This window comes from Poecilia latipinna, unplaced genomic scaffold (assembly GCF_001443285.1).
Source record: "Poecilia latipinna isolate Pla-1442-1.1 unplaced genomic scaffold, P_latipinna-1.0 Scaffold3, whole genome shotgun sequence".
Lineage (NCBI taxonomy): Eukaryota > Metazoa > Chordata > Actinopteri > Cyprinodontiformes > Poeciliidae > Poecilia > Poecilia latipinna.
The window spans coordinates 149784-177728 of record NW_015112619.1 but is presented as its reverse complement, the minus strand read 5'-3'; the positions used below and the strand labels follow the sequence as shown (position 1 = coordinate 177728).

General features: G+C 40.9%; 2 protein-coding genes across 2 annotated transcripts; both read left to right on the top strand.

Annotated features, from left to right (window-relative positions):
* Positions 1-1206: 1206 nt before the first annotated feature.
* acad9 (acyl-CoA dehydrogenase family, member 9) lies at positions 1207-11964 on the top strand. The gene is made up of 18 exons (XM_015046605.1): positions 1207-1489; positions 2081-2174; positions 2264-2365; positions 2675-2781; positions 2880-2980; positions 3603-3681; positions 3806-3977; positions 4772-4845; positions 4936-5011; positions 5098-5168; positions 5755-5874; positions 5949-6077; positions 6575-6654; positions 7559-7685; positions 7775-7852; positions 8406-8534; positions 9198-9270; positions 10324-11964. Exons 1-18 carry the CDS (start codon positions 1310-1312, stop codon positions 10422-10424), a joined length of 1893 nt encoding a protein of 630 aa, XP_014902091.1. The 5' UTR covers positions 1207-1309; the 3' UTR covers positions 10425-11964.
* Positions 11965-12986: 1022 nt separating this feature from the next.
* Positions 12987-27440, top strand: efcc1 (EF-hand and coiled-coil domain containing 1). The gene is made up of 8 exons (XM_015046485.1): positions 12987-14089; positions 16233-16657; positions 21395-21516; positions 22654-22795; positions 23546-23702; positions 24809-24967; positions 26234-26303; positions 26474-27440. The coding sequence occupies exons 1-8, from the start codon at positions 13397-13399 to the stop codon at positions 26605-26607; spliced, it is 1902 nt and encodes a 633-aa protein (XP_014901971.1). The 5' UTR covers positions 12987-13396; the 3' UTR covers positions 26608-27440.
* The last annotated feature ends 505 nt before the right edge of the window (positions 27441-27945 follow it).

Sequence of the window (27945 nt, the reverse complement as noted above, 5' to 3'; positions counted from 1 at the left end):
ACTGGGTGTTCCTGGTGTTATCTGCAGGGTAGATAAGCCTAGAAATACTTTCCAGTATGTTGAGAAATATTTCTATTTATTTCAAATGGACAAAAATAACAAAATAAAACAAATTATGATGCCCAATTGACATGCAATTTTACATTATCCACTCAAACAGGAGCAGGTAGAAGATACAAGATCTTATGATTTCCTGCCCCTCTCGTACGCATCAGCCCACGTTTATATATTTATGTATAAATATAAAATCTCTGTAAATGTAAATGTAAAAGTTAGTTTTACATTTTCGAAGTCAGTAATTTCTAATTCTGACTAATTTTTTATTTATATACACACCCAGATATTTGACGTTGGATTTTACAGGATTAGTAAAACCGGTAGATACATGACAGTCCATTGAAGGCAAATTTTCACATTTGTTTAAATTTAATATAAGGCCTGAGGCCTTCGAAAATGCTTCAATGCATTAGAGAATTTTAGAAACTTCATTCAGGTTGTTTGAGAAGATTGACTGATAGAAAACTCTGTCCATCTCAAATCTTTGCGAGATTTGAGATACAAACACCCTGAGCTGTTTGCATCTTCCTAAAATGTTTTAATTACATTAGCAATATTTTTTCCAAACTGAAATTAATATAAAGGTTTGAACATAAATTCATGCTCTATCAGAGTGAAGGCTTTATAAAAGTCTAAAAATGATTCAAAACCTTAATTTTCAACTAAATGGTTATAGACAATTCTGTCCAATATAAGATTAATATGTGTGCCTGATTTTAAGCTGTTGGCAAAAATGAAGGATAGGAGTGTGTAATCATTATTTAATAGTGTTACAGGTCTTAAATCATCAAGAAGAGTTGGATCTTTCCCAAGTCTAGGCATGAGTGTAACAATACCTTGTTTCATAGAGCGTGTTATACAGTCATGATCTAATATTTATTAAAGCATTCCAAACCAGGGTTCTGATATAAACCCAAAAATGTCTGTAAGCGTAGAACATAACTAACAATAAAACTTTAAAAGTGTATTTAGAAATAGTTTTATGTTTGAAAAAGGAAAAAGGGTTTTAGAAATAATTTTACGTTTTAAAAAAAGGTTTTTAAAAATGTATCAAAAAATGAAGAAGAAACCTGGCAATGGTTGATACTTTTTTTATTTTACACATATATTTTACGAGGGACTCTGAAAGCATCTCCAGTGAAAATACCAACGTCATCAATATGCGTCAGAGACGGGTGAAAGGTTACTCCGCCAGTGTTTGATAAAGCAAGTACACGGACGTTGGTTTAAGGTTTACGTGCTTCGAAGTACAATGAATGTCAACAGCTTCCTCGCGTTATCCAGAGCTTTTCCACGCGGAAAGAACAGACTCGTCTGTCACGCGTGGCACCTGGAGAAACAGGCGCTGCGTGTTCAGCAGCGGAGGACGATCAGAACTCATTCAAGGAGTCTGGCCTACGCCAAGGATCTGTTCCTGGGGCAGATCAACAAGGTAACGGGGGGGAGTTGTTTTTAGATGCGTGACAGTTGACGGCGAACAGTTACTTTAACAAGGCGAAACGGTACAAAGGTATTCACATGACCTGAAGTTTGTCAGTTCAAACTTCACTGGTATCAATGTGACTTTGTAGGACAGAGCAACACAAAGCAAGATATACATGAGGTTTACTTCCTCTGTACTCTGACACTCCGAAAACCATTAAATGCTTCTGGAAGCCACGGGAACACTAAGTAGTCTTTCTGTGAAGCTTCGAAAGTTAACCTGTAACAGCAATAGCTCACTTTTTGAGTCAACCAGGTCAAGAAAACTCACCAAAAACCTGAAATTACATTCAATTAAAGAATAAAAAATAAGCAGCAGGCTCACGAAGGCACATTAAAAATGTCTATTGTCCAGTTTTTAGTCTATGTATTCATTTTCATTTACTTTTACTTGAGTAAAAATACGTTGATGTAGTGCTACTCTTACTCGAGTACAATCTTTGGGTTCTGTACCCACCTCTTTAAATCAGTATAAAAAATGACAACAATACAACTGAAATTCACAATTTTTATTTGGAGTCATCGTATTTGTCTCCTCCAGGCTGAGGTCTTCCCTTATCCAGAGATTGGAAGCGATGAGTTGGAGGAGGTTAAGCAGTTTGTTGCGCCAGTGGAGAAGTTCTTCAACGAGGAAGGTGAGAGAGGAGGATCTGAAGTAATGTCGGTCAATTGGTTATTAAATTATTTTATTAATTGTTGTCTCCCCCTTCCCCCACAATTCCAGTTGATTCAGCGAAAATAGATCGAGAAGCTAAGATCCCAGCAGAGACTCTGAATGGCCTGAAGGAGCTGGGCTTGTTTGGAATCATGATCCCTGAGGAATATGGTGAGATGGTGGGATCACAGCAATAATCATTTTTAAATATTAAATAATGTAGATTTTGATCAGTCACTCAGTACTTGAGTCGCTTTTTTACCAAACTCTTTTTTCTTACTCTCACTCAAGCAATTTTTGGACGGCTACTTTTTACTGTCACTTGAGTAAAAGTATGTTAAAGTAGTGTTACTCTTACTTGAGCACAATCTTTGGGTCCTTCGCTAAATTGAAGTTGTGCAGAAAAGTAAGCAGATTATCCTCAACATCTCCTGATGTGATCTTATGCATTCATAAAAATCTCTGTCTTCCTAACCGCAGGTGGTCTCGGACTCTCCAACACCATGTATGCCCGGCTGAACGAGATCATCGCACTGGACGGCTCTATTGCCGTCACTCTGGCTGCACATCAGGCCATTGGTCTGAAGGTAGCTGTTGCATGCCGCTTTATTTGTGTTGAGTCTCGGTCTGCTCACTTAGTCGAACACGCTGGGATGTGTGCGTGCTAAGAGTCGTGTGGTTTCAGGGGATTCTGATTGCTGGGAACGAAGCACAGAAGAAGAAGTATCTGCCCAAGCTGGCTTCAGGAGAACACATCGCCGCTTTCTGCCTTACAGAACCTGGCAGGTACAGATCCTGACAACTCCTTCAGGACCGGGTCCACAGTTTCCTCTGAAGGTTTTTTTTTTTTTTTTTTTTAGTTTTATTCTTATAAAAATGAAGAACCTGCTGCACTGAACCCCATTGAAAACCTTCTGGCTATTCCACCAAATCTTGATATCTGAACTCTTCCTGAGTTAAAACATCAGTATTGTTGTTTCTAAATGAAGATAAACTTGTTTCTTTGCATGATTTGAGGTCTGAAAGCGCTGCATCTTTTTTGTTATTTTGACCATTTCTCAATTTCTACAAATAAATACAAAATATTTGCTTCAGAATTTCAGAGACATGTTGTCTGTACTTCATAGAATAAAAGAACAATGTTCATTTTACTCTAACATACACCTATAAAAAGTAAAATCTGAAAAACTCATAATTCTAAGTATCAGCTGATCACCGATTGATAAATTGGTTCACTCCGAATGTCTACAAAAGTCTTTGACTGTAAGGTGGCCAGTCAGATGATTTTAGCAAAAAAAATAACAACTTCCAAATATCCAGACATCTGTTTGTTTTTTTTGTCTTCTTTGGATAGCAGCTTCACATTGCCAACCAGTTTGATGTTCTTATTGTTTTCTTTTCCCTTCAGTGGAAGTGATGCAGCTTCCATTCAGACTCTGGCGACTCTGTCTGAAGATGGAAAACATTACCTGATCAATGGTTCCAAGGTGACGCATATCAATTTTACAAAAAAAAAAAAAATATATATATATATATATAAACCCCTCTCCCAGCATGTTCCTATTTCTGTGGAGCGACTCTTGAGTTCCTCGTTCGTTCTCTTGTTTTCAGTTTTGGATTTCAAATGGAGGCTTCGCAGACATCATGACAGTGTTTGCTCGGACCGCAGTGGAAGTAGACGGTGTGAAGAAAGACAAGATTACCGCCTTTATCGTGGAGAAAGCTTTTGGGGGCATCAGCAGCGGCAAACCTGAAGACAAACTTGGCATCAGGGGTTCCTACAGTAAGACGTTCATTCATACCTGGCAATGCGCTCGGCGGCGTTTAGGCCGCATTACCTCTGCTATGCAAAAATATTCATACCCATGGAAGAGTTGTACATTTTGTCGCGCTACAACCACAGACATGGTTGTACCTTCCTAATCCCAGACCCGTAATCCAACCCTTTCTTTTGGAAGGTAAAGAATTTGAAAAGAGATTTTGCTCACAGTAAATGGAGGTCGTTCACCCAATCAAACTAAGCTCGACTGATTTTCAAAGAAGAATGAGAAAAACTTGTCTGTAGATGTTTAAAACTGAAACACACCTCAAGGTATTTACTTCCATACATGCTATGCTTTCATTTTATTTGCTAAAAAAGTCAAGCCACATATTGGTTTCTTTTTGTCTTCTGATTTCTCTGCTGCCATTTCAGAGAGAACGATGCATTTGCACAAATGTGCAATTTGCACAAAATGGGTCCTGAAACGTGTGCGCACCGCTTTCCACGCAAAGATTGCGATTCATAAAAAACAAACTTGACGCGAAACTAATATTACCGAGGAGTTTTGCATCGGGAATGTATGGCTTCATGCGTGTGTTGAGTGCAGAACCTTGTGTGAAAACGTTTAGGTACAGCTGTGGTTTATCAGGAAAATTGTGTGCTGGTGCGTATGAACGGTTTTGTAAATCCAATATTTTTTTTGGTGAACATCATCTTTACCTTTTGGCCAAACACACACTTTTAGTACGAGTCCTGCAGTTCTCCATATATGACACTAAGCGACGATGTTAGCATAATTGCTCTTTGTTTTGAAGCGTGTGAAGTTTCCTTTGACAACGTTCCTGTTCCCGTGGAAAACGTGATTGGAGAAGTCGGAGGCGGATTCAAGGTGAACTCTGCTCTGTTTTCAGGTAAATTTTTATATTTTGTTTCCCCCCCCCCCCCCCAGCTTTAATGAAGTTCTGTCTTTGTTCAACAGGTCGCCATGAACATCCTGAACTCGGGGAGGTTCAGTATGGGCAGTTCTTGTGCTGGAATGATCAAAAAGCTGATGGGTAAAAAAAAAAAAAAGAAGAAGACATATCTACTCCCAGAAACAGAAGTGGTGAATGGTTTTATTTATTTATCTTTTTTTCTTTAGAGCTGACCTCGGAGTACGCCGTCAGCAGGAAGCAGTTTAACAGAAGCCTGAGTGAGTTTGGGATGATCCAGGTAGGACCACACAGGTTTCCCTTCACTGCTCCTGGTGCAGAGTACTGAAGTAACTAGTTACATTCACTCAATGACATTTACTTGAGTAACTTTTCTTTTTAAAAAAAGGACTTTTAGGAGTATTTTTACTACACTGTACTTTTTACTTTTACAGGAGAAATTTTATTTTGAAGTATTTCTGCTCTTGAGCAAAATTTCTGGATTTTCTACCCACTGAATGGAAAACAAACATGTTTTAACCCAAAATTCACCAAATAAAGACACACGGCTGATGTTTTTATAAAATTTCATAATTTAGTTTTTTTTTTTTGTTACTTATATAAATTTTGTCATTTTGGTCCATCTGATGATGCAGATTTTAAATATTAAATGATAATAAGCAGTATTTCATAATTTCATCAGTTACTCAGTACTTTTTACGAAATACATTTTTACTCTTACTTGAGTAACTTCTTGGATGGATACTTTTTACTTTCACTGGAGTAATAAAATATGTTGAAGTAGTGCTACTCTTATTTGAGTACAGTCTTTGGCCGCTCTGCCCACCTCTGCATGATGACGTGCTTTGACTCGTTTGTTTTTGCAGGAGAAGTTTGCTCTGATGGCCATTAATGCCTTTGTGATGGAGAGCATGGCATACCTGACTGCGGGGATGATGGATCGACCAGGAGTCCCAGACTGCTCGTTAGAGGCTGCCATGGTGAAGGTTGGACAGCCGGACGTCGTTGATGGTAAACCCAGTAATAACCAGAGAGGTCACAGTGTGAACGTTGTGTGCAGGTCTTCAGCTCAGAGGGAGGCTGGATCTGTTGCAGTGAGGCTCTGCAGGTTCTCGGAGGTCTGGGTTACACCAAGAACTACCCGTTTGAGCGCTACGTCAGGGACTGTCGCATCCTGCCCATCTTTGAGGTGTGTTGGCTAACAGGATGGTGATTTCTTTTCTTCTTCGTTGTCGTCTTTTTTTTTTTTTTTAATGACTGATGGACAACTAGCTAACCTCTTGACCAAAATGAAAAGATTGTCCCTCTTGACTTTATAACATTTGGTTTAGATGAACAAAAAAAAATTGTCATGCATCTACATTGATGAGAAGTGACTCCACAGTTAGCGGATCACAAGGTCTAGGAGAGAGACAAAGTAGTGCCAAGTGTGTTATCTATAGGAGGACAGCATGTTATTGCTGTAAGTGGCCAGCAGGTGGCAGGTGACTTTGTAACTTGAAGATGAGTTTCTTTCTTCATCAAATTTGAGTTAAATATTAGAAGTGGGATCAAAAATGAATGCCAGAAAAATCAGAATCTTTCTCTGCCACAGTCAACAAGCTCCCACCCGCTGCTGTTTTTATCATTTTGAGTGTTTTTAGTAGTAAACTACGTCAGAACAGTAAACCTGCCGTTTGTGTCCAGGGGACAAACGAAATCCTGAGGATGTACGTCGCGCTCACCGGGATGCAGTACGCCGGCAAAGTGCTCACGGGAAAAATCAAGTAGGTATAAAACGCCACAGCGTGGGTCTAAATTATTCATACCCCTGATATGATTAAAGTCATATTTTTTTATGTTGGTGGAATTTTCCACTTGTTATTGAGAGGGAAATCATTTTGTCTTGAGATGTAATTCGGATTTTTCAAATTATGTTTAATATCTCTGAACTGAAATTTACTTATTTTATTAATTAGTTTGAACAAAGGAAAAAATTAAAATTAAAACAAAATGATCATGTCCAATTCACATACAGTTTTAAATATATATATTTGTATGTGTGTATATGTATACACACACACACACACACACATATATATATATAATTTCTTGTCACAAACAAGACATTTTCATCCACCTCTGCCAGTGATATTGTTAATTTTGGGCCGACTTGTAAAGTAAGGATGCTTGTGTTTATTTAAATGACATATTAAAAATATTAAAATCATAAGAAAACATCGGCTTTGATTCTCCTTGTTTCTAATTACTAAATGAACTCATAGGTTAGAGGAAGTAGGTGAGTTTTGGTGGTTTGTAGTTTACTGTCCTCTGAAAACATTAGCTCAGCGGCCGCATGATTTCATGACAAATAAAAAGTTTTCATATATTTATGCAAACTTTCAGACCATATCCATTCATGCACATGCTGATTTGTGTGTAAAATATAGCGGCACAAGTTTTTTTTCTGTTTTTTTTTTTTTTGTGCACGGTTTATTCACGAGGCTGAATTGATCATAATTCAGTTGAAACCTGTTTTTACTCTCCTCTCTGCTCTTTTGTTAATTTGTTTCTCAAACAAGCCGACCTTTGAAAGCAACAAAAGTAGTTCAACATCCAAGTCGGTGAATACTTTTTCTAGACGCTGTCTCTTAGAGGCGTTGTTTTTTGTTTTGTTTATTTCCCTCTCAGGGAGATGAAGAAAGGAAATATATTCATGGCCGTGAACATGGCTGGGAAGAAGCTGAGGACGTCGCTGGGAGCATCAGTGGACCTCGGCCTGACGGGGAAGGACGGTGTGGTTCATCCCAGCCTGGAGGTGAGAAGCTGCTCCAACCTCTTTTCTTTTCTCGTCTTCCTCCAGGTAGTTTTCCGGCACCTTGGTGACTTTCTGTTTCTGTTTTAAAGGAAAGCGCTAAGAAACTGGAGCAGAACGTGAACCTTTTCGGGATGACGGTGGAGAGCCTTCTGTACAGATACGGAAAGGTATTTTCATTTTCTAATGTCTTTAAATGGATGAACAGACGGACGCTTGGTATTTGGTCCTGTTGATCCCTTAGAGAAAATCGAATCAGTCTTTTGTAACAGACACCAGTCTTCGCCACAAAACAGGAAGTGACTAAAAAGTCCTTTGTCTGCTAAGGCCGAATGTAATCATACTGTTTGTTTTTAGTTTTTTTCTTCAGTCAAATGAATTTGCTTTTTGGAGACCTAAACATTTACAAAAACTCACCAAGCTCTGCATTTGTGCATAGCAGAATGATAAATTACAAATATTCGTCATTTGCACACAGTTGGCTCTAAATCACACGCCATCCGTTTTACGTCAAACCGGATGCAAATGACATTTCTTAACGTCTCAAGAAGCCAATTGGATAATATTCTAACGTGACTCCAGTGCGCCCCCTGGATTATTCCAACAGTTCCATCTCCCTGACATGTCCGGTCTGCACCAGGGTTTTTTTTGCTCCCTCTGTACTCGTCGGTTTTAAAGAGTCAATGCTTCATGTTGTTCTGTTTCTTTTAAACCCGGTTTCAGAGCATCGTGGACGAGCAGCTCGTCCTGAAGAGGGTGGCGGACGTCCTGATCAACCTGTACGCCATGACGGCCGTCCTGTCCAGAGCCAGCCGCTCCATCAGCATCGGCCTCAGGAATCACGACCACGAGGTGTGTGTCGGCCAAGAGCCGTTACAGCTGGACTCCACGCAGACCGTACGGGCAGTTAACATCTTACCAGCAGCTGATGGCTTTCTTTAAAAAAAAAAATCCCAGTTACTGTCATCCCCCAGAGAAAGTCCACCTTTAATTTAAGTCTATTTGTTCAGCAGGAAAATTTAATTTGCCAAAAGAATCAAAAATTGATTCTCATGATTCTCATTGAAAACTAAGATCTGACCTGCAGAGAAGAGAACAGTTCATTTTTCCTCCTTTCAAAGTTGGATTTGTCTCGTTCAGTGTGAAATTGTACCACCACAGATTAACGTGGATGTGTTTAAAGTATTTCCCACGTTTTGCTCCGTTCTGGAGAGATTTGAAAATGGCTGCCCGGTCGTCTCCCATCCGGTCTGATTCAGCTGGAGAAGAACTGCCAACAGATGCGTGTGCTGAGCTTGTGGCGTCATATTCAGGCTTTAATTGGATGAACAGAGTGTGAAGCAAAGGCTGTGAAATCTTGTGTAAATGTATTTATTTATTTATTTTTTTCAGTTTTAATACATTTGTAAATCACTGCAAAACCTTCTGGATGCACTGTGGAGCTGACTGGTGCTTTTAAAATGTTTTTTATTTTTATTTTTCTAAATCTTGCTGTGATGTCGTCGCTCCTTCCAGGTGCTGCTCGCCAACACATTCTGCAACGACGCCTTCTTCAAGAACAATTACTCCATGGTTCAGCTGCAGAAACGTAAGCAGAAGCTGCTGTACGGTGGCGGCAGGAAGTCCGGCTCTCATATTTTTTTTGCTCAACTTTGCAAATCTGAATGTTTTATGTTAATAAATCCTTGTCCAACTAGTGATTTTTCTGAAAAGTCTGATAGACACATAAAGTTAGGAAAGTCTTCTGTTTGGCGGGGGGAAAAACAGGCATTTTTACTTTTGTGTAATACTTTAATCAAACTTTATTTTTTTTTTTATTGAGTGTAATCATTTAATTCTAGTTCAGCTGTATTTACTGGCTCAGGACAGACAGGAAACGAGCTGCAGAGCGTTCCCGCCATAAAAGTTTCCAATAACACCAAAAAGAATCACTGGACTCATCACTAGATTTTGTTCTTGAATAAAGTCACTGCTGGTGTCTGAAAAATGGATAAATATAACAACAGGATGGATAAGTTAAGAGTGTGTCTAGATTAATGGAGGATGTCCAAAACCAAAAATATTCATATAGCACCAGTTCACATCAAGTAAATCATTACAGTTCAATCACACACACAGATTCCCAGCGATGTTGGTTGTCAGTTTAGTTCAGTTTATTTAAATGAAAATATTGTCTATCTACAGAAACAGCAGACTGCATTGACTCGTTTGGCTTGCAGCATTCACTTCTCCTGTGAATTCTGAAAAATTAGATATTAGATCAAAAATCTTTTAATCAATCTCAATCGTAAACTGAACTTCACGGCATTGTTTAATCTCTAGGATGTTTCCCAAAAAGTTTAGTTGCAGTGCAAACAGAGTTTTTTTTTCTGAGCTTCTTTCAACAAGGGCTTTCTGTTAGCCACCGGTTAGCTAATATTTGTCCTGGGAACTTGGCATGGTCCTTTTGGTTCCATCCCTGGTTGTTTTCCTCAAAAACCACCATTCATTTCACTTTGCAGCGACGCTCTACTTTGTGTCTTTCTAAATAAATGAATGTGACAAAATGTTCAAAGGACATAGATATTTTTTTACAAGGTTTGTTACTCTGCACCACAGTCCTGACAGATGATGATTAAACAAATGCATTTCTCCTCCCCAGATTCTCCAGAAAACAACGACGCCAGCATCAAGAAGATCGCCCAGGCGGTTTTGGAGAACAGATCCTATATTTGCTCGCACCCTCTTGAAAGAACATTCTGATTTCTCTCCTGTGACATTAGATCCGCCTCCGTTTCTGTGGCCGTGGGAGAAACGTAGCACGATTCCTGTGTTTTCTCAGATGTGGTCGTTGAGCTAACCTGTGAGCTCGATGGACAAGGCCGTCCTACCGGGAGAAAACTATCCCAAGTGCTCTTTAACAAACCATCAGTGAAGAAAATGTTAAAAGAAAGCCAGTTTTTAACAGAAAGTCCAGATTTCTTGTAAATTGCCATGTGTAACATGTTTAGGAGATGGATCATATGTGCTTCTTCCAGTCGGATTTGTTCTCTGAGGAAGTTCAGCTGGTGCTTTCCTCATCAGTCAGAGCTGAGGAGTCTGCTGCTTCAAGTATGATTTGTCATATTTACGGTTTTAGTGAGCAGTAAACTCGTTTCAATGTTTCTGTTGCGGCTGTCGGGTTTAGAACCTTTCACAATAAAATAAGTAACTTCAATCAGAAAGCTGTACCTGGGAACTGCATTGTTTCTGCTGCTGATGTTGCATCGCGTCCTGGTGGCTCCTCTCCTTTAACTGTCCACAGCTTCACTGTGCACTGACTTTGGCCTCCACCAGTTTGTTTCTGTACTAAATGCAGCATAAACGTTGCAAAGTCTTCCAACAGTATAGTCTGACTATTGTGAAACGCAGCCCTCTCACAGAGAGTTGTGGCAATAGAAAAGATCTGTGGAGAAGATCTGCTTCATGCTCAGTTATAGACCGATTGTCAATCATCCAAAATGAAAGAATTTTGGCCGATCAATCTGGACATCCCCACCGCTCGATCCCTGGACCTTCATCCAAAAGGATCCTGTCAATCTTCATCAAACAGGCCTCACGTCCGACCTGCTGTTCTGAGGTAAAGATGGTGAAAGCAGAAGAAGACCTGTTGACAGGAGGCGAGTTGGTCGTCTCTACGCAGTACAGCGTGACCTGCTTTTATAACCAAACGACAGATCTGGTGTCTGGACTGAGCTCTGGCTTTACGGAGTGGTAACCTGGGAATCAAGAGCGCACACACCCTTGGCTCCAAGCATTTAGCTCTTTGTCTAAAACTGAACACAGAGTGAAAGTTTATAGGAGTAAAAGTAGCAAATGAAACGAGGGAATTACTTGTTTTGATTAATGTCTTCTGTGAGAAAAGTTCTTTTCCGGTGTTGTGTGGGAATACTGGGCTGTTATGAGCAAACTGGCTGAAATTCCACCATCTGGAGCTTCCATCAAAAACATGTCAATAAGGGCCGGTCGGTCTTGTGTGAAATATTCACTGCTTGGACAGATAGCTCTGAACCCAGTCTACTGCAAGGAGCCAGAACTTTATGTCTTTTAGCTTTTACTGATCTTTTTATCCTGTGTTTAAGAACCAGTTGAACCAAAAGAAAGCAAGAGCAGAAGAACCACCGCAGAGTTCTCGGTCCAGCTGCTTGAGATGAAGTATAACAATCTGTTAATGTGGTAAAGGTACAGGATTCTTTTTAAAGGGTTTTCTATCAGAACTCCGTCATGATGAATGATTGTCTTTGATATTAAACACGTTGCTGTACCTGTGGGGCTTTAATTATGAGACCTTCATAAGACACTTTACAAGCAACCCCCTTAATGAAAAGTCTAAATGAAGTTTTAGGGCTTGCTATATGTGCTCCAGCAGAGTAACGAGGGAATCTGAAATTGCAATAAAATGCTTGTCGTGTGTAAAACCTTATTGAAATGCCTTTCAGTCTGTGGAGAGCTTCATCTAGTCCAAATAAAAATGAAAACCAACCAATTAGTTACATTAAATAATAGTTAAAAAAAATCTACATGCTTTGAACTTTTTTTTAATTATTATTTTGTAACCACAAACTGTAGAGTATTTTGTTAGGATTTTATGCTACGAATCAACTGAGGTTGCATGTTTTGTGGTTTTCACACTTCTTTTGTGTTTAAAATCTGAATTTTTATTCAGCACCTGCTGAATAAAAATTCAGCAGGTGCTCCAGGGCATATTCTGAAAACAAAAAAGACAGACAGATAAATAATACAATTAAAATAATTGTATTATTTTACTAAATTATTAAAATATTTATAATTCATTATTATTTGCAATTAAATATAAATGTATAATTAATATTAATTATAAATTATTACTTTCACAAAATCCATTTTATTTACACCCTTGTCCCTTAGTGGGGTCGGGAGGGTTGCTGGTGCCTCTCCAGCTAATATTCCGGGCGAGAGGCAGGATACACCCTGGACAGGGCGCCAGTCTGTCACAGGGCAACACAGAGACACAACCATGCACACACACACTCACACCTAGGGACAATTTAGAGTAACCAATTAACCTGACAATCATGTTTTTGGACTGTGGGAGGAAACTGGAGTACCCAGAGAAAACCCACGCATGCACAGGGAGAACATGCAAACTCCATGAAGAAAGACCAGGGCCGGGAATCAAACCCAGAACCTTCTTGCTGCAAGGCAACAGCTCTACCAACTGCGCAGCCCCACAAAAAAATAATTTTATATATATATATATATTTTATTAATTAATTAGTTTATTTTCTCAATTGAATAGTTGAATGTATCTACCCAACTCTGTATAGACGTCATCTGTTTAGGTCAAGGCATGTGGAGACTGCAGCTCATGTTTTTATTTTTACAATCATTACTTAACTATTGTGAATAAAAGTTAAATACATTGGTGACAGGCTGACATTGCGTCCAGAGTGGATTACATTCTGTCAAGCATGCATTTTAAATCTATAAACCTTTGTTGAATTTGCTTCCAAGCTTTTATTTATTTTTTTCTTTTCTTTTTTTAACTAAAGGTTGCTCTCCTTTTTTTCAGTGTACTTGTGGATGTTGGGGGCAGAGCTTCAGTCAGATCTTGGCCTCCCTCGCAGAGCAGGGGGACACATTCAGCGGAAGGAGTCAGTCGGTCAGAACAGAGGCGAGCGGCTCGCGTTTCGTGGAAATGTTGTCCGGTCCAAACGATGGATGCCACCGACTCCCCTGACCCGTACAGCCGCCCGGCGCGCAGGACGCAGTGGATCGTGAGCACCCTGGCTTACCATTACGGACTGGACCGGGGAGTGGAGAACGAAATCATCGTCCTGGCCACCGGACTGGATCAGTATCTGCAGGAGATATTCCACCACCTGGACCATCGAGGACTCGGTAAAATCCCCGAGGAGGACTTCAACGTCCTGTGTGAGGTTCTGGGGCTGAGCGAGGACTCGGAATCGGAAGAGTCCGCCGGAGTGTTGGACAACCTACCCAGCGCGCTCACCTTCAGGCACTTCCACGCCAAGCTGTGCGGCTACTTCACCACGAAGGCGGGATGCCAGTACGAGAACGACCGGCTGCTGGTCGGGACCGACAGCGAACACATAGAAACTCAGATCCGTCTGCGGAGCCCCCTAAAGCGGCGGGAGACGCTGCTTTCGGTCGGGGCGAGCGGTGGCGGCTCCTCTCCCTCACCCTCCCCGGCGCAGCGGCGCGCCTTCGGCTGCAGGCTCGGCTCCCCGGGCTCCTGCACCAGGGAGTGCTACGAGGAGATCGTGGCTCTGGAGGAGGCGGAGGACAGGATAGGGAAGCTGGAGGATGAGAATGCGAGTCTCAGGGAGCTGGTTGAGGACATGAGAGCCGCGCTGCAGAGCAGCGATGCTCGTTGTTTGGCTCTGCAGGTGAGAAAGGTTTGAACATAACTTTATTTATTTAACACCATCGGAAACAACCAATTAGAGACAGGAGGAGGGTCTTAGCGCTGGCAATCATCCTCGTGTACTCTGCTCAGATTTTCTTCCTTCCTCTTAACAACAGAGCCATGAATGCTCAGTTAGCATAGCCACTGATGACACCGGATATACAGTTTACCAGAAAGGTCAGCACACTGAGCAGTTGATTGGACCTCCATCCCGGATCATGCATGTTAAAGTTAACAGGAAATTTTTGGTACTTTAAGAGCAAAAAAAAGGACAATAATGTAACAAAAATGAACAAAATCAGTTAAAAGAACGTTTTCCTAAACCCTGGAATGACTTTTATATATATAAACACACACACACACACACACCTCTGGAAAACTGCAGGTGTGTGTGTGGGTGTGTCTGGTGAATTTTTGGTTTAAACATGTTTGTTCTTCATTCAATGGGTAGAGAATCCAGACAATGACTCAAGTAAGAGCAGCGATGCTTCACTATAAAACTACTCCGGTTAAAGCAGTACAGCATAGTAAAAATACTCCTAGAGGCATATTAAAAAAAAAAAAAAAGTAAATGTAATGTAATTGTAATTCCAATCCAGGTCTGGTGTTGACCTCCTTATGCCGCACCGTCCCTCATTACACGTCACCTGCTCTTGCTTAAATCTATCAAGCATTCAAGTTAAACCCAGTTTGGAGTTAGACAGCATGCCTTTAATGACAATGTGGTCAAAATACTCGGCTAATAATTGTGCACACAGTGTAGTTTTATGGAGAGCAGAATCTCACACATGAAGACTGCTGGTGAGTATTTAAAAGATCTGACTGGTGAGGAGCTGGCATGTTCCCAACAGGCACTGGAGGTCCTGAATGGTGACGTAACATCAGGTGTTATATGAATATTCTGTGGCGGCAAATTTTTGCAGCCAGTTAGTAAAAGACACTGAAACTGAATAGTCGTGTTTGTGAATTTTATTACGCCGTCACAGGTTCCACAGAGGCCTCCGACCTGGACGGGTTGCTACAATAGAAAACATCAGACGGCTGTTGAATTGCAGGCAGTTCCTGCTCACACTACCCCAGTCACCACTGCAGCTTCTGATGTGCAAACAGCTGCAACCGGGATGGGAGACGACGTCTGACGTGTCTCTCATATTAGGCTGATAAATTAGCAAACGACATGTAAAAAAAAAAAAGGCTCAAACATTCAGTCAGTGCTCAGGACTAAATGCATTTGATCTAGAACTTTTTACGACTCAGAACTGTAAAAAGTCTCGTCCACCACATGTGCCCTCTGATGTCATCACTGGTCTGCTGGGACATCAGTCCGTCCCACATGCTGGCCAGTTGCCCGTTATAATCCCCTGCTGTCATGCAGACTCTCACCTGTGGGATTCCTAATGACACGTCTCCAGATGTTCCTGTGAACCCAGCTGACCTGTAACAACACCAGGGTCATCAGAGCTCCTGGTTTTCACAAATATGTCCACTTTTCATGACATACTGTTAAGTTTGTTAAAGTTATAACTGCTTTCATTTTTTTGTAACAAATGTAACAAAAATTTATTATTATCCATTGATAGACAGTTTAAAATGCACAAGTATAGCTTTATGTCAAACCACACGTTTTTTTTTAAAAGTGCTTTTCTGAGGCTTTTCTTATCTTTAAGATTACATTGAAAATACAATGCTTTTTTTTCAGAATATAATTTTAGTTTTTTTTTCTGTAATTTTTTTTTTGCTGTGTGACTTCCAAACTGAGCTGCCACTGTTACAGGTTGCGTTCTAATACAGAAGAGCCATTATTTCTTAAAGTTGATGTGCTGGTTGACTTATGAAAGCATATTTTAAGTTAATCTAAATATGTATTTTTTAGAGGAGATTAAAAGTAAACAGCATATGATTGAGATATTTTGGAAATGAAAAAAAAAAAAAGCTCACCATCACTCCACTTGTTGACACCATTCAAGCTCTTTAAAGCTCATGATGTTCCAGTTGCTTGCATTTACATTCCCAGGACTGTTTTAATCTGAACTATTCCTTTAATGAACTTTGTCAACCAATCAAACAACAAAATGTTTTGTCAGTTTGTGGGATTATCTTCATCTCGTCTCTTCACATCGCAGGTCGGCCTCTGGAAAAGCCACTCCAAGCATAAACCAAGAGAAGGACGCTTTGTTTCCCCGCGGACGCTGGCTTCCCACAACAACGTGGCCAACAGCTCCAACAGCAACCTCAAGAGCCTGCAGAACCTCATCCACGAGATAGAGTACCTGCACTGCTCCAGAGAGTGGCAGGTGGAGGAGACGGTGTCGCTCAATCAGAGACTGGAGCAGGAACTGTGGAGCTGTAAGGAGGCCGTCGCTGCGTTGGAAGACAGCAACAGGCTTCTGAAGAAGGAGCAGGCGAGCATGAGGAGGAAGGTGGAGGAGGCCCGGCAGGCGCTGCTGAGCGGACTGGAGAAGGTGAAGGACCTGGAAGCGAAGGCCAGTCGTGTTCCGGCGCTGCAGAGGCACGTTGTCCAGATGGAGTCTGAGCTGCTTTACTACAGGTGCAGACGCTTCGCTTCACGTAACATTAAGCTGTTTATCAGAGCAACTCCACATGTGTTTTAGACGACCTCAGAAGCACAGTCAGTGGAATATATATGTGTGTATACGCCAGCAGTTCTGGTCAGAGTAATGTAGTGATTGAATCTGTGGATGCACAACTGTGTTCAGGGTTAGTTTTTCTGCATGAAGTGCCAGGTTTGTGGCACACAAAATCTTACCAAATATTTTTGGTCTATTTTCTAGTGCAAATCTCTTAGTGCACTTAAAGAAAATACAAAACTAACTTACAGTTAACTGTTCAGCAAGTAACAGGAGCTTGTGTTAAGTAAATAATTTCTTAATATTGATGAAAAAGTGCTGGTGTCATTGGTAGATAATTTCACTTATAAGAGGGGAAAAATGTTTTGTTATAAGTGAAATAATCTCCCTATGCATTTTCGTCAATATTAAGTTTTTTTGTGTGTAGCACATTTCAGCAGAAAAGTGTTTTGCACAATAAAACAAAATTACAAATTTATAAAGAAAACACCATACAGACAACAATTCAACAAACGTTACATTTTGTCGAGTGCCATCGCCAAAACTCGTTAAACATCAAATATGTTGGTCAGTGTTTCATTTGTTATGGTTCAAAGGCAACTCTAAAACAGCTGGGTGTTTAGTCTGGACTCAAAGGAACTCAGCGTTTCGGCTGTTTTGCGGTTTTCTGGACGTTTGTTCCAGATTTGTGGTGCATAGAAGCTGAATGCTGCTTCTCCCAGGTTTGGTTCTGGTTCTGAGGATGCAGAGCAGAACCAGAAGACTCGAGTGGTGTGGAAAGCTGACACAACAACAACAAATCTTTAATATATGAAACTGGATGAAAATTGTACATTATGATTCAGGAAAAACAAAACTGCCAAAATATTCCAAGAAAATAGCTAGTGAAAAGTCCGGCTAGGTGTGTGGGCTGTGGAGCCGTTCTGGCTCTGGCAGCTCTAACAGACCGAACAGATGTTCCATCTGCTATACCGTGTATGAGCTGTTTAGCGTCACCTCCCGTGTATCGAGCCCATTTGTAAGTTGGGGCTTGAAAAACGCTCATTTGTCAGCCTTGTTGAAATAAAGGGGCCGGTTTTTGGCAGGTAGTTGCACGAGAAGAACCTTAGTGACGAAAAATCCCGCGCTGATGAGTTGTAGATCCTCCTAAAGCAGAACAAAATGACTCTGTTTACCTTGGGCTTAATGCCTGAGATGCTCGTGCCTTGCTGTTCGGAGGGCTGCCGTGGGTAACTTTTTCCATTTTCAGCCCCGATCTGTTGAACTTTGCTGAGTGAGCTTCGTGTGCAGCCGGTCGGCCGGCCGGTCTGGCTCAAACTCTTGTTTTGGAACTGTTCGCTTTGGTGGGAGTCAAGGTGTAATTGAACTTTTGAAGTACAAAGCCTTTCGGTCGAATGTTTATCTCTCATTCGGTTGCTCCTGCTTCGACCGTATAATCAGTGTCCGCAACTGTGGCTTTTTGGCTCGCAGATGTCTCTAAATACTTGTAATGTTCACTTTATGCTGCTAAGACATAGTCTGGCATGAGCAGACATGTGATTAAAGCTCATGCTTCAGCCTGCTTTTTGGGTTATTTCTAATAACAAATTTGAGAAGTCTAGGTGTTGTCCTGTGACCCACATTCTGCTAATCTACGCACACAAGGTTCCAAAGTCTTCTCAATGCTCTTCCATAGACGCTGTGATGGCAAATAATTCAACACCACAAAAGCAACAGAGAGGCCTATTGAGTGAGAACCTGAACAGCTGACGGTCCTCATCAATCTCTGCTCACTTCTTTCATTCTGCCTCCGAATGAACAATAGCGCAGAGTCTGCCCTATAGAAAGATCTTAGCAACCGATTCCCCGTGACTGTTTGAACCGAAGGCCTGACACTTCCTTGGTCTCAGCTCACCCAAATACTACTTTAGATGGTACAACGTCAAGTGGTATAATTAGGAATTTGAAGTAGATTGCTGATCCTGTTATTTTTCCAATTATTTATTATACGGATGGTTCGTCTCTGACTATCAGCATTCTTCTGATTCACATTTCACAAGCAAAGTTTAGGTTAATCAGATGATGAACACTGATGTTCATCAATACAAAATTTGAACTAAATTCAAAATGCAGAGATCCATTTATTTATTTTTCTTCCCTAAGCATTTATAACAGGTGTTTCATCTCTACTTAGGCTTTTGCAGCCATTTTGCAACTAGTCTTGGACATCATATCAAGTCAGATACGATCTTTTTACATCAGTAAAGACATTTAATACTTCTCCCAAACCCCTACTCCCATGTAAATAAAACATGGATTTTTCTTTTGTGTTTTACCAACCAAACCACACTACCTCGGGAACAAGGTTACCTCAGACAGATGACATCAAAATCGAAATGACAAAACACTCAACAACTGTAAAGCTCAATGGTAGAAAGTTAATGACATGAGCTTGTATTGGGTGAACAGGAACTCAACACCTTGCAGTCATTGTGTGGGTAAATTCTGTAGAATAAGCCTCCTTGTTTATGGGAAAAAAATACTGGTTGAGCTCTTGGACCTGTAGTGAATCCAGCTGCCAAAGGTAGCTTTGAAGAAGACTTCAAGAGGATGAGTCTTAAAAAAAAAAGTCTTAAAAACCCACTTAGTTGAAGCCTAATAATTGCCCTCAGCAATTATTAATCATATTTAAATAACTCCTCAAGGATTTTGAGCTATTGGTCTCAGTTAAGGGACGAGAGGATTAAAAGTTATCAAAATCCTGGACCTGGCCCAGTGGTAACCGTGGTGTTCTCGCCACAGCAAGCAAATCCTTATAACTTTCACACAGATGCATCAAATTTATCATGAGTCATCCATGCTGGATGCTCAACGATACTGATGTGGTCATATATTCACATCATCAAAGCCCCGCCCCATCAGAACAGGAAGTCACTTTTTTTTTTCTTTCTTGGAACACTCCACTCTCTAGACCCTTTTGACCTAATCAACATAATCTTGTGTCATATATCACAGATAACAGGTTGGTCTCACTTGCTTTAAAGCAGAAGGAGTTTCTGCTGGTGGCGAAGTCAGACGACACGCCGCTGCCGTGCGTTTGCTTCCGAATCAGAATCAGTGTTTGCTTTCCCAGCTGGACTCCCTGGTTCCCAGAAGTTCCACCAAAGCATTTCAGAGGATAATCCAGGTGTAAGTGTTTCTAAAGGGCAAAACAAAGAGTTTTCATGTGACATTTAAAATGCCATTGTATCATCAGGAATGCTTGGAACGGCAGCCTTGCTCTGACTGACGTCAGTTAAAGAGCATTCAGTCGCTGGTTAACCTGCGTGTGACAACCTTCAGCAGGGTTAGCTCTTGAATGTGAGTGTAACCAGAGCAACCAGGAAGCCTTGTGTTTGTTTCACTACAGCTGCCGGCCTCCTCCCCCACAGTGACTTAAACACAACTCTCCGACTGATTGCCTGGAAGTTCGTTACGATTACTACTGAACAAAGAGAGCCCAAAAGAAATGTCTTACAGTATCGCCTGACTTGTGATAGCGGGGCGTAAGCGCGAGCGCCCGGTGATTTTCGAGGCAGGCTGCTAAAAATCTGCTCTCTTTTTTCCCCCCACCTTTTAGCTTTCCTCCTCCGAGATATCATCATCTGGAAACACTTACACAGTGATTTATGAAGGCCCCTTATTGGATTTCCCCCCAACAAAAAGGGCAGCCAGCAAAAGAAAGTTTGAAAATTTTGAAGCATTACAGAAGCACTCATCCACCCAAACTGCATCATCAGGCTTTTATATATGTATACATATATCAGGGCAAAAGATATTAAACTGGTTATGACACCAATAAATTAGTTAAATATGCACGGGAACAGCTGAATATGTTTACATCTACCTGCATGTATGAAGCCGTGTTTTCTGAAGTTTTTTTTTCCCCCCAACGCTGCACACTAACAGCTCTGTTCTACCACTGACCCACTTTGCTGTAAAAATGTCTCAAAGACCCAGAGTCTGGCTTCAATTACCCCACCCAGATCTGGCGTACGGCATCACACGGCCTCTATAAAATTATCGTGGCAGCGCAGTAACGCGCACTTCTTTTTGTTGTATGTTCTCTTTCATGTTTGCAAATCGGTTCCAACCGAACTGTCGACGTTGTGTTCATGTAAAGTGCGGTTTCAGTGCAGTGTACTCTGAGAACGTAGAGACGGCCTCTCGTCGCATATCCTCAGGATTCAAACCATGCAGACCTACCCATAGATTCACATTTTTCCACTATTCATTTATGCAATCAGTTGACATCAATAGTCATTAAAAATGTGTTAAACGTAACCATGCACTGTTAGCAGAACATCAATCTTCACAGATTGATGGTTAATTCCTGTTAATTATGATGATTTCCTGCTTACAGCTAATCAAAATACAACATTTATGATTGGAATAATCCATCAAACCAGTAACAAAACTACAGAAATATAGGCTTAATAAAAGAAAAGTATGCTTAACATCTGCTTAAAGCTTAAGCTCAAAAGCTACTCTTGATCCGACAAACAAGCTCCATCAGAATGCATCAATCCCATGATTTCTACAATTATGTTATTTAGCACTCGTCATCGTCATCGTCATTGTCATCGCAACAAATACTGCAAATGAAAATCTCAGGTCGTGATGGCTCTGTGTAGAAGATTGAACGACTCCATGCCTGTTCTGACCCCGATGTCTTTCAGGTCTGAGATGTCCAGACTTCAGCCAGCGAGCAGCACCGGGGCAGAGCAGCGGCCGTGCTGCCAGGACCTCCAACATGACCGCCGCTCACCAACAGGCCGCGCTGTGACCACCCCTGACAAGAGTGAGGGATCTTTGCTTTATTGGTCCCATTATGATAACACCTGGATGATAAATTGTCCCTGATGTTATCGCGATAAACAATAATATTGTTGTTTTGAGACCATTTTCAAGTAATATAATGCGGGAAGACGTTCTCAGAGAGCAATAAACTTTGAACTCAAATGAACATTTAACAACTGCGACTGGAAGACATTTTAAATTTCCAAAATAAATTTTAAAAAAATCTACAGAATTATTTGTGACGCCTCTGTAAACAAATTGTCCTAATAGAGTCCAAAGCACCAGACTGAAGACTTTGATCATCCAGTTTTTGACAGAGAGAGGAAAGATAAATCATGCAAATGGAAATTATTGAGCTTGTTTTAATTTATCATACGATTAATTGATCTATTGCTCATTCTGACAGGCCTACCTAGTAGCTACACATTTTACTTTTATCTGAATACGTACAGCGTCTCAAAAAGTTTTCAAACCCTTTGAATGTCCCATTACACCTCCAGACCATCAGTGTCTTTTTTGGGGATTTTTTATTTTATTATTTATTTTTTTTTGATAGAACAGAACAAAGTAGCCCAAAATCATGACGTGACAGGGAAAAATTTAGGTCAGGGCTTTGACTAGGCCGTGATTTAAACAATTTGATTGTAGCCTTGAATGAATACAGCATGTAGGTTGATTGTCTGTGACCTCCACCCCTATCTAAAGTCTTCTGCAGGTTTTCTTCTGGGATTCTCCTGGATTTAACTCCATCCATCTGACCGTCTTCCCTGTTACTAGGTAGATTTTAACCCCACTGATAAATCCACCTCCTCAAAAAGCAGGTGGATCCACTAAAACCAACAGGCTGACAGAAGTCAGGGAGAATTAGAGGTGTTTTAAAGAAGATGCTGCAAATAAAGACTTTATATAAATTTGGCATTATTGAAAATCAAAACCTTTGGTCTGATGAAATGTTTCTTAGTATTCTCACAAAACCATATAAAGAAAATCTAAAAAAAATCTTAAAAGATTTTTGTCATTGCAAAAACGTCGAATGACTGTCGAGCTCTTAGTCCTTCAGTTCAGAATAAAATACGTGCAGCTTTTAGGTGTTGTCAGGTAGCGGTGCTGCAGCAGTAACGTTGTCCATGTGCTGCAGTGCCGGTCGAGGAGCAGCTGTTCCGCTCGGTGGAGGGCCAGGCTGCCTCGGATGAAGAAGAGGACAAACGGGCCGGAGACCAACAGAGGCAGGTGGAGGAGGTGAAGAGGATCCTAACCAGGCTGTCCTGCTGTGGCGGAAGGTAAACTGACCTGGGGGGGGGCGGGGGCACCCATATGGACATGTCTACTGGGAGGTCACTAGAAGGAAACTCACAATTGCATAGAAAATGTTTTTGGGGTGGAAGGTTCCTTTGAAATGTGCTACTGTGTTACCTGGGTGTCGTATTACAAAAGTAGAAGTGAAGTGAAAAGGCTGGACACAGAGGGAGTCGGTCCAGGCATTGTTTTGGATCAGACCGACTCCGTTAATCTGCCTGAGAGTACATCTCAATGACGACTCCCAAACAGTCAAACCTTTTGGTCCTCCTGGAACTGCAGCCGACTCTCGACAAAAATTACGTCCAGTTTGCAGTTCTGCTCGCCCAGCATCTGAGTCTGAGTCTTCTCAAAGACCCGAACAGCTGCCCGCTTTTTACAAATTTCACAGTGTGCCCAAATCCAAAAAGCAGAAATCCCGTTATCACAGATCTAACTATCTGCAGATCTTCAACATCCTCGACTGACAATATGGACGGACACACAGGACCTTCCACTTCCCCTCGCACTGTAAAAAACAAAACAAAAAAACCCAAAAACGTCTGTAATTTATGGTAAAATATTGGCAGCTGTGGTTTCATACGGTAAAATCCATATAAATACGGTGGCCTGTTCCACAAAAACCAGTGATGTTTGTGTTTGTAAAAGCAGAAGGGGAATGAATACTTTAGGACTGTGGGTCTGCTACCAGACACTGACAGAATGACCTTCTGTTCGTCTGTATTCTTCACCAGATGTGGTGACGAGGCACTGGAGAAGCTGATGTTTCGCTTTGGAAGCTCAAGGAGTGAAGAGTGTCACAGTGCTGTGATGGAGCTGCTGGAGAGAGTCACCAGGCTGCACAAAGAGCTGAAGCTGAAGGAAAGCCGAACAGAGATGAACATGGACCAGGTACACTCCGCCAGCCATGACCTCTGACCCAACCAGGACAGTTAGGTCAGATTTAGCTCCTCTGCCTTGCCCTGGTGCCAATTAGAAACAGCCAATCAGAGACAAGAGAAGGGTCTTAGCGCTCGCTGTCAATCAGCCTCTGTGTGGCGCTGCTGGTCAACAGCTGTCCTCTTCAGCCCTGCAGTGAGAGGTTTGACTGTTAGCCCCGCCCACCAGGTCATGTCTGCACGGTTGCAGTTAACAACAGTCACCCCACCGTTGCCAGCTCAGCAACTTTCTTGCTGTATTCAGTGACATTTCAGACAAAAAGAATTGGTATTGGTAAAAATCAAAATCGGCAGGTCAGGCTTTTTAAAGATCAGTAACTGGAGATCGGCCAGAACTCTGCCATCAGTGCACCCCTACTTCCAAATCTGGTTTATGTCTTTTTTTTTTTTTTTTTTGCCTAAAGTGACTTTTGCAAAATCACCCTGTTGCCACGTTGTTAGTGATCAACCCAGAGGTTGCGGTGTTCATCCAGGGGGTGAAAGTAGAGTCACATAGAATGAATGAGGCTGTGTTGCACATGATAGATGTTTGTTTCACCCCTGAGGCCAAGGGCTGCAGAGCTCTTCTGGTAACACACACACAGCTGCGGAAGCATCAACACACAGAGCGCAGTGACTTTATCAGGATGTGATTGTCGCTTTCCCCTTTAACACACTTTGCCTGCATGGTGGGTTGGAACCTGGAGACCTGAGTCAGTTCTGATTGGTTAGGAGCTTTCTGATCTGTTTCCACACTTAAACAAACCCACACATTATGTATTCAGTGTTTGATTGTTGTAGAGTTTTTTTGTTTTGTTTTGTTTTGTTTCTGCAATCGTTGACAAAGATATTTTTTTTATTTTTTGTTCAAATCGTAACATAAACACAAAACCTCCTCCAAAGAGCCAATGGACAAATGGATCTTTACTCAATTATTTTTAGGTGACACTTTTCCAACATGAAGAGTACTCTGTTTTGACATATATTTTTCTAACTTGTTCACATAAAATACTGTTTTTAAAATGAAGTAAGGATCCATGTGTTGCGGTACATTAGTTACAAGCTTTGATCTCCTTCCAGATGAAGGACTGTCTGGTGCAGGAACTGCAGCAGAGGGCCGAGGACACGGAGCTGCTTACCGTGGAGCTGCAGTCGCTGGAAAGAGAGAAGGTCCGTCTGTCGCTGGTGGAGGAGAAGCTGGTGGACATCCTGCAGCTTCTGCAGCAGCTCAGAGACTTGGTTAGTTTCAGTGTAGCTATTCTGTGATTCTGCTGGTCAATTCTGATTAAGTCCTCAAGCAAACATTGCTGTTACTCTGTGTTTTTCATAAACATATTCACACATATAAGAACCATCAGTAAGTTACTTAAAAAAAATGAAACAAAACAGAACATAAAAACTTGATTCACTCTGACAATATAATTCTAATTGTACTTTTAGTCAGGTAAAACACTGAAATGGTAGAGCTGTTACTGGTGTAAATAAATAAAAAAATTGTTATTTATAAACCAAACTTGCACTGATAGCCCTTTTAAAGATGGAGTACTTTTTAATCAAGAGATATACATTTTTGGATAAGTCTCAAAAATGTATATTATATGAAAAGTGCACATATACGACTCCAACCTAATCAATTCTCTTGGTACATTCTTGGCATGGCCAGCAGAGAACCCAAAGATTGTACTCAAGTAAGAGTAGAACTACTTCAACCTATTTTTACTCTAGTAAAAGTAAAAACTATCAAGTAAGATTAAAAAAGTATTTGGTAGAAAGTGTGCTCAAGTACTGAGTAACAGATCATAAATAATTTATTTAAAAATTACATCATCAGACGGACCAGAATATTAAGTTAAATGTAAATTTAGATATTTTTGAGGACCAAAATGACAATAATTAATATTAATAAAAAATAACAAGAACAACAACAAAAAAAACTTATGAAACAAAAAACTGCAGGTATGTGTAAAAAATTGCAGTCAAAATAAAAGAGAACTTTAAACACAAAAAAGTGCTGTTCATAGATGTTTTTAAAGTGTTTTATAAATAACATTGACATTAAACTTGGGGTGTGAATACTTTTAGACTTAACCCAGGATAATGGAATCCACTGAAACTTTTATCCAAAGGGAAGGTCTCAAACTGACAGCATTCTGTCTGCCTCACTAATGAAAACTGAGAGCACAAAATAGGATTATTGATCAATAATCAAAAACAGCTTGAAAAAATATCTACAAGATGAGACTAATTGTAAATAATTACATGTTTAATGACATAAATGTCAAAATTACTGTGTTTTTTCCCCTCTTTACTTGTAATTGCTTTTTTTCTGTCCTTCTCCCATGTTTCTGATTAGGCGTACGTCTTGTAATCCCAACAGTGTGAGAATGAGAACATTTATAGCACTTGTTGCACATGTGTGAAAGTGTGTGTGTGGTCATGTTTCTCTTTTAAAGTGCATTTTAATGACCCAACATCCAGCTGAAACTAGTCGCCGTCTTGTTTCAGAACGTCTCCCGAAGGACCCTGGGGAAAATGTTGCTCAGTACTTTGGAGTCTGGCAGCAACCCACAACACGGTTAGTGGAACACGCACGGCCAAAAACACGCTACGAGTTCTGCGAAACGAGACAGCGGCGTTTACTGTTAGAACAGAACAGAACAGAACAGGGAATCGCGTTAAGTTTCTGTTGGTTTGCTTGTAAACGTGCTCCGACTCAGCTCGCGTCTGCTCCCGTCTTCTTCACAGGCAAAGCGCACATCCTGGAGGTGCTCAGCGCTCTTTACCACGAACTGGCTGCGTGCGAGATCCTTTCATCTCATGGACGTCTGCAGACAGCGCAGAGTCAGCAGTCACTCCACAACCTCATCATCTCCTGCTGAACAAGACCGCCACCCTCTGGGCCCACCACCCAAGGAGACCTTAACGTAGTTGGTCTCCAGTATATATATAACCTTGTTAATGACCCTTTAGCTTTAAAAGCTAAATTTGTCCGATTTATTGGATAAATTGTTGATTAAATGTTGATGTTTCTACACACTTATTCATTGTTTGCTCATTTTTTTTCTTATGGAAAAGATTTTAAAGTTGACTTAAGTTCATAGAGGTCCTTAAAGATGTCCTCTCTCTTCTAGTCCATGCCCAGCAAATTTTTGAAATTTTGTTTGATCAACAAAACATGGGGGTTCATTTATATTTACAGAACCTTGTGAGCGTTTCATTTCAAAGTATTCCTAAATGGAAGTTTTTCCTTCTTTTTTTGTTGGCTTCATTTCAGCTACTGCTGATGAAAAACGCTCCCCTCAGATGCTGTTACCTCTGCTGATTCATAACCAAACTACCCACAACAGCTCACGGCTCGTCGCGCTTTTATTTTGAAATCCGACACACAAAATGAAGCAGTAATGTGTCCAATGTAACGCGAGCCGTCGTCGTCAGCCATGTAGTCAGACCCTGCTGTTTTGCTTCTTCACTTTTGTTATGCTTCTCAACTTCTCTCCCAATGTTGTTTTCCCCATTTTTGTTTCCTTGCATTGGATTTTTTTTCCTTTGGCTTGGTTTGGGGTTTTATTCAGCGTAGCCTCATGTCTCGCTCCTATTAGAGGCCTTAGAGTTTTAGGTTCTTTATTTGGAGTCTTGATGTATGTGTCTGAGGTTGGACTTACTTTGATTTAATACAGTTTTGTTATCAGTAAATCTTTAATTTTGTAAATTGTATTTTTTTTCTTGCTTTTGTGTTTGTGTCCTCTTTCCAGTGCAGGTTTGGGTCTTAAATGTCTTAAAGAAAACTAGAAATATGAAATTGACACTATGCAGCACAAGCACCCCCTACTGGCTTGGCCATGACATTAGTGCCACAAATGAATGTGTCAAACCCCCAAAATCCTAACAAATTATTCAAACCCTCAAGTCTCTCAAGCACCTCTTGCAGAGCATTAAACAGAATCCCAGGACCAATGCCAACCGTTTTCAACGGAGACACAGTTACCTGTAATGAATGGAGGACGTCTTTCACCTCACTTGTGGACTGTAAAGGTATATCTGCTGACAAGCTTCACCTAATGAAAAGGTATGCCGCAGGTCCAGCGAAAAAAAAATGTCTTGAACATTTTGTAGCAGTGATGAAGAATGGCGAAGACTTGACCAGCATTATGGTCAAGCCTCTACTGTCCAAAGAGGTTTTAGAGGCAAATTGTGTAAAAGGTCTAATAGGCTTGAGA

What these genes read in the sequence shown, in the direction of transcription:
- acad9 (XM_015046605.1), top strand. Translation starts at nt 1,310, where the DNA reads ATGAATGTCAACAGCTTCCTCGCGTTATCCAGAGCTTTTCCACGCGGA. An exon ending in GCATCCTGCCCATCTTTGAG is followed by an intron (nt 6,078 to 6,574) that starts GTGTGTTGGCTA and finishes GTTTGTGTCCAG; the next exon opens with GGGACAAACGAAATCCTGAG. An exon ending in TCAGGAATCACGACCACGAG is followed by an intron (nt 8,535 to 9,197) that starts GTGTGTGTCGGC and finishes CGCTCCTTCCAG; the next exon opens with GTGCTGCTCGCCAACACATT.
- efcc1 (XM_015046485.1), top strand. Translation starts at nt 13,397, where the DNA reads ATGGATGCCACCGACTCCCCTGACCCGTACAGCCGCCCGGCGCGCAGG. An exon ending in TCTGAGCTGCTTTACTACAG is followed by an intron (nt 16,658 to 21,394) that starts GTGCAGACGCTT and finishes GATGTCTTTCAG; the next exon opens with GTCTGAGATGTCCAGACTTC. An exon ending in TGCAGCAGCTCAGAGACTTG is followed by an intron (nt 24,968 to 26,233) that starts GTTAGTTTCAGT and finishes GTCTTGTTTCAG; the next exon opens with AACGTCTCCCGAAGGACCCT.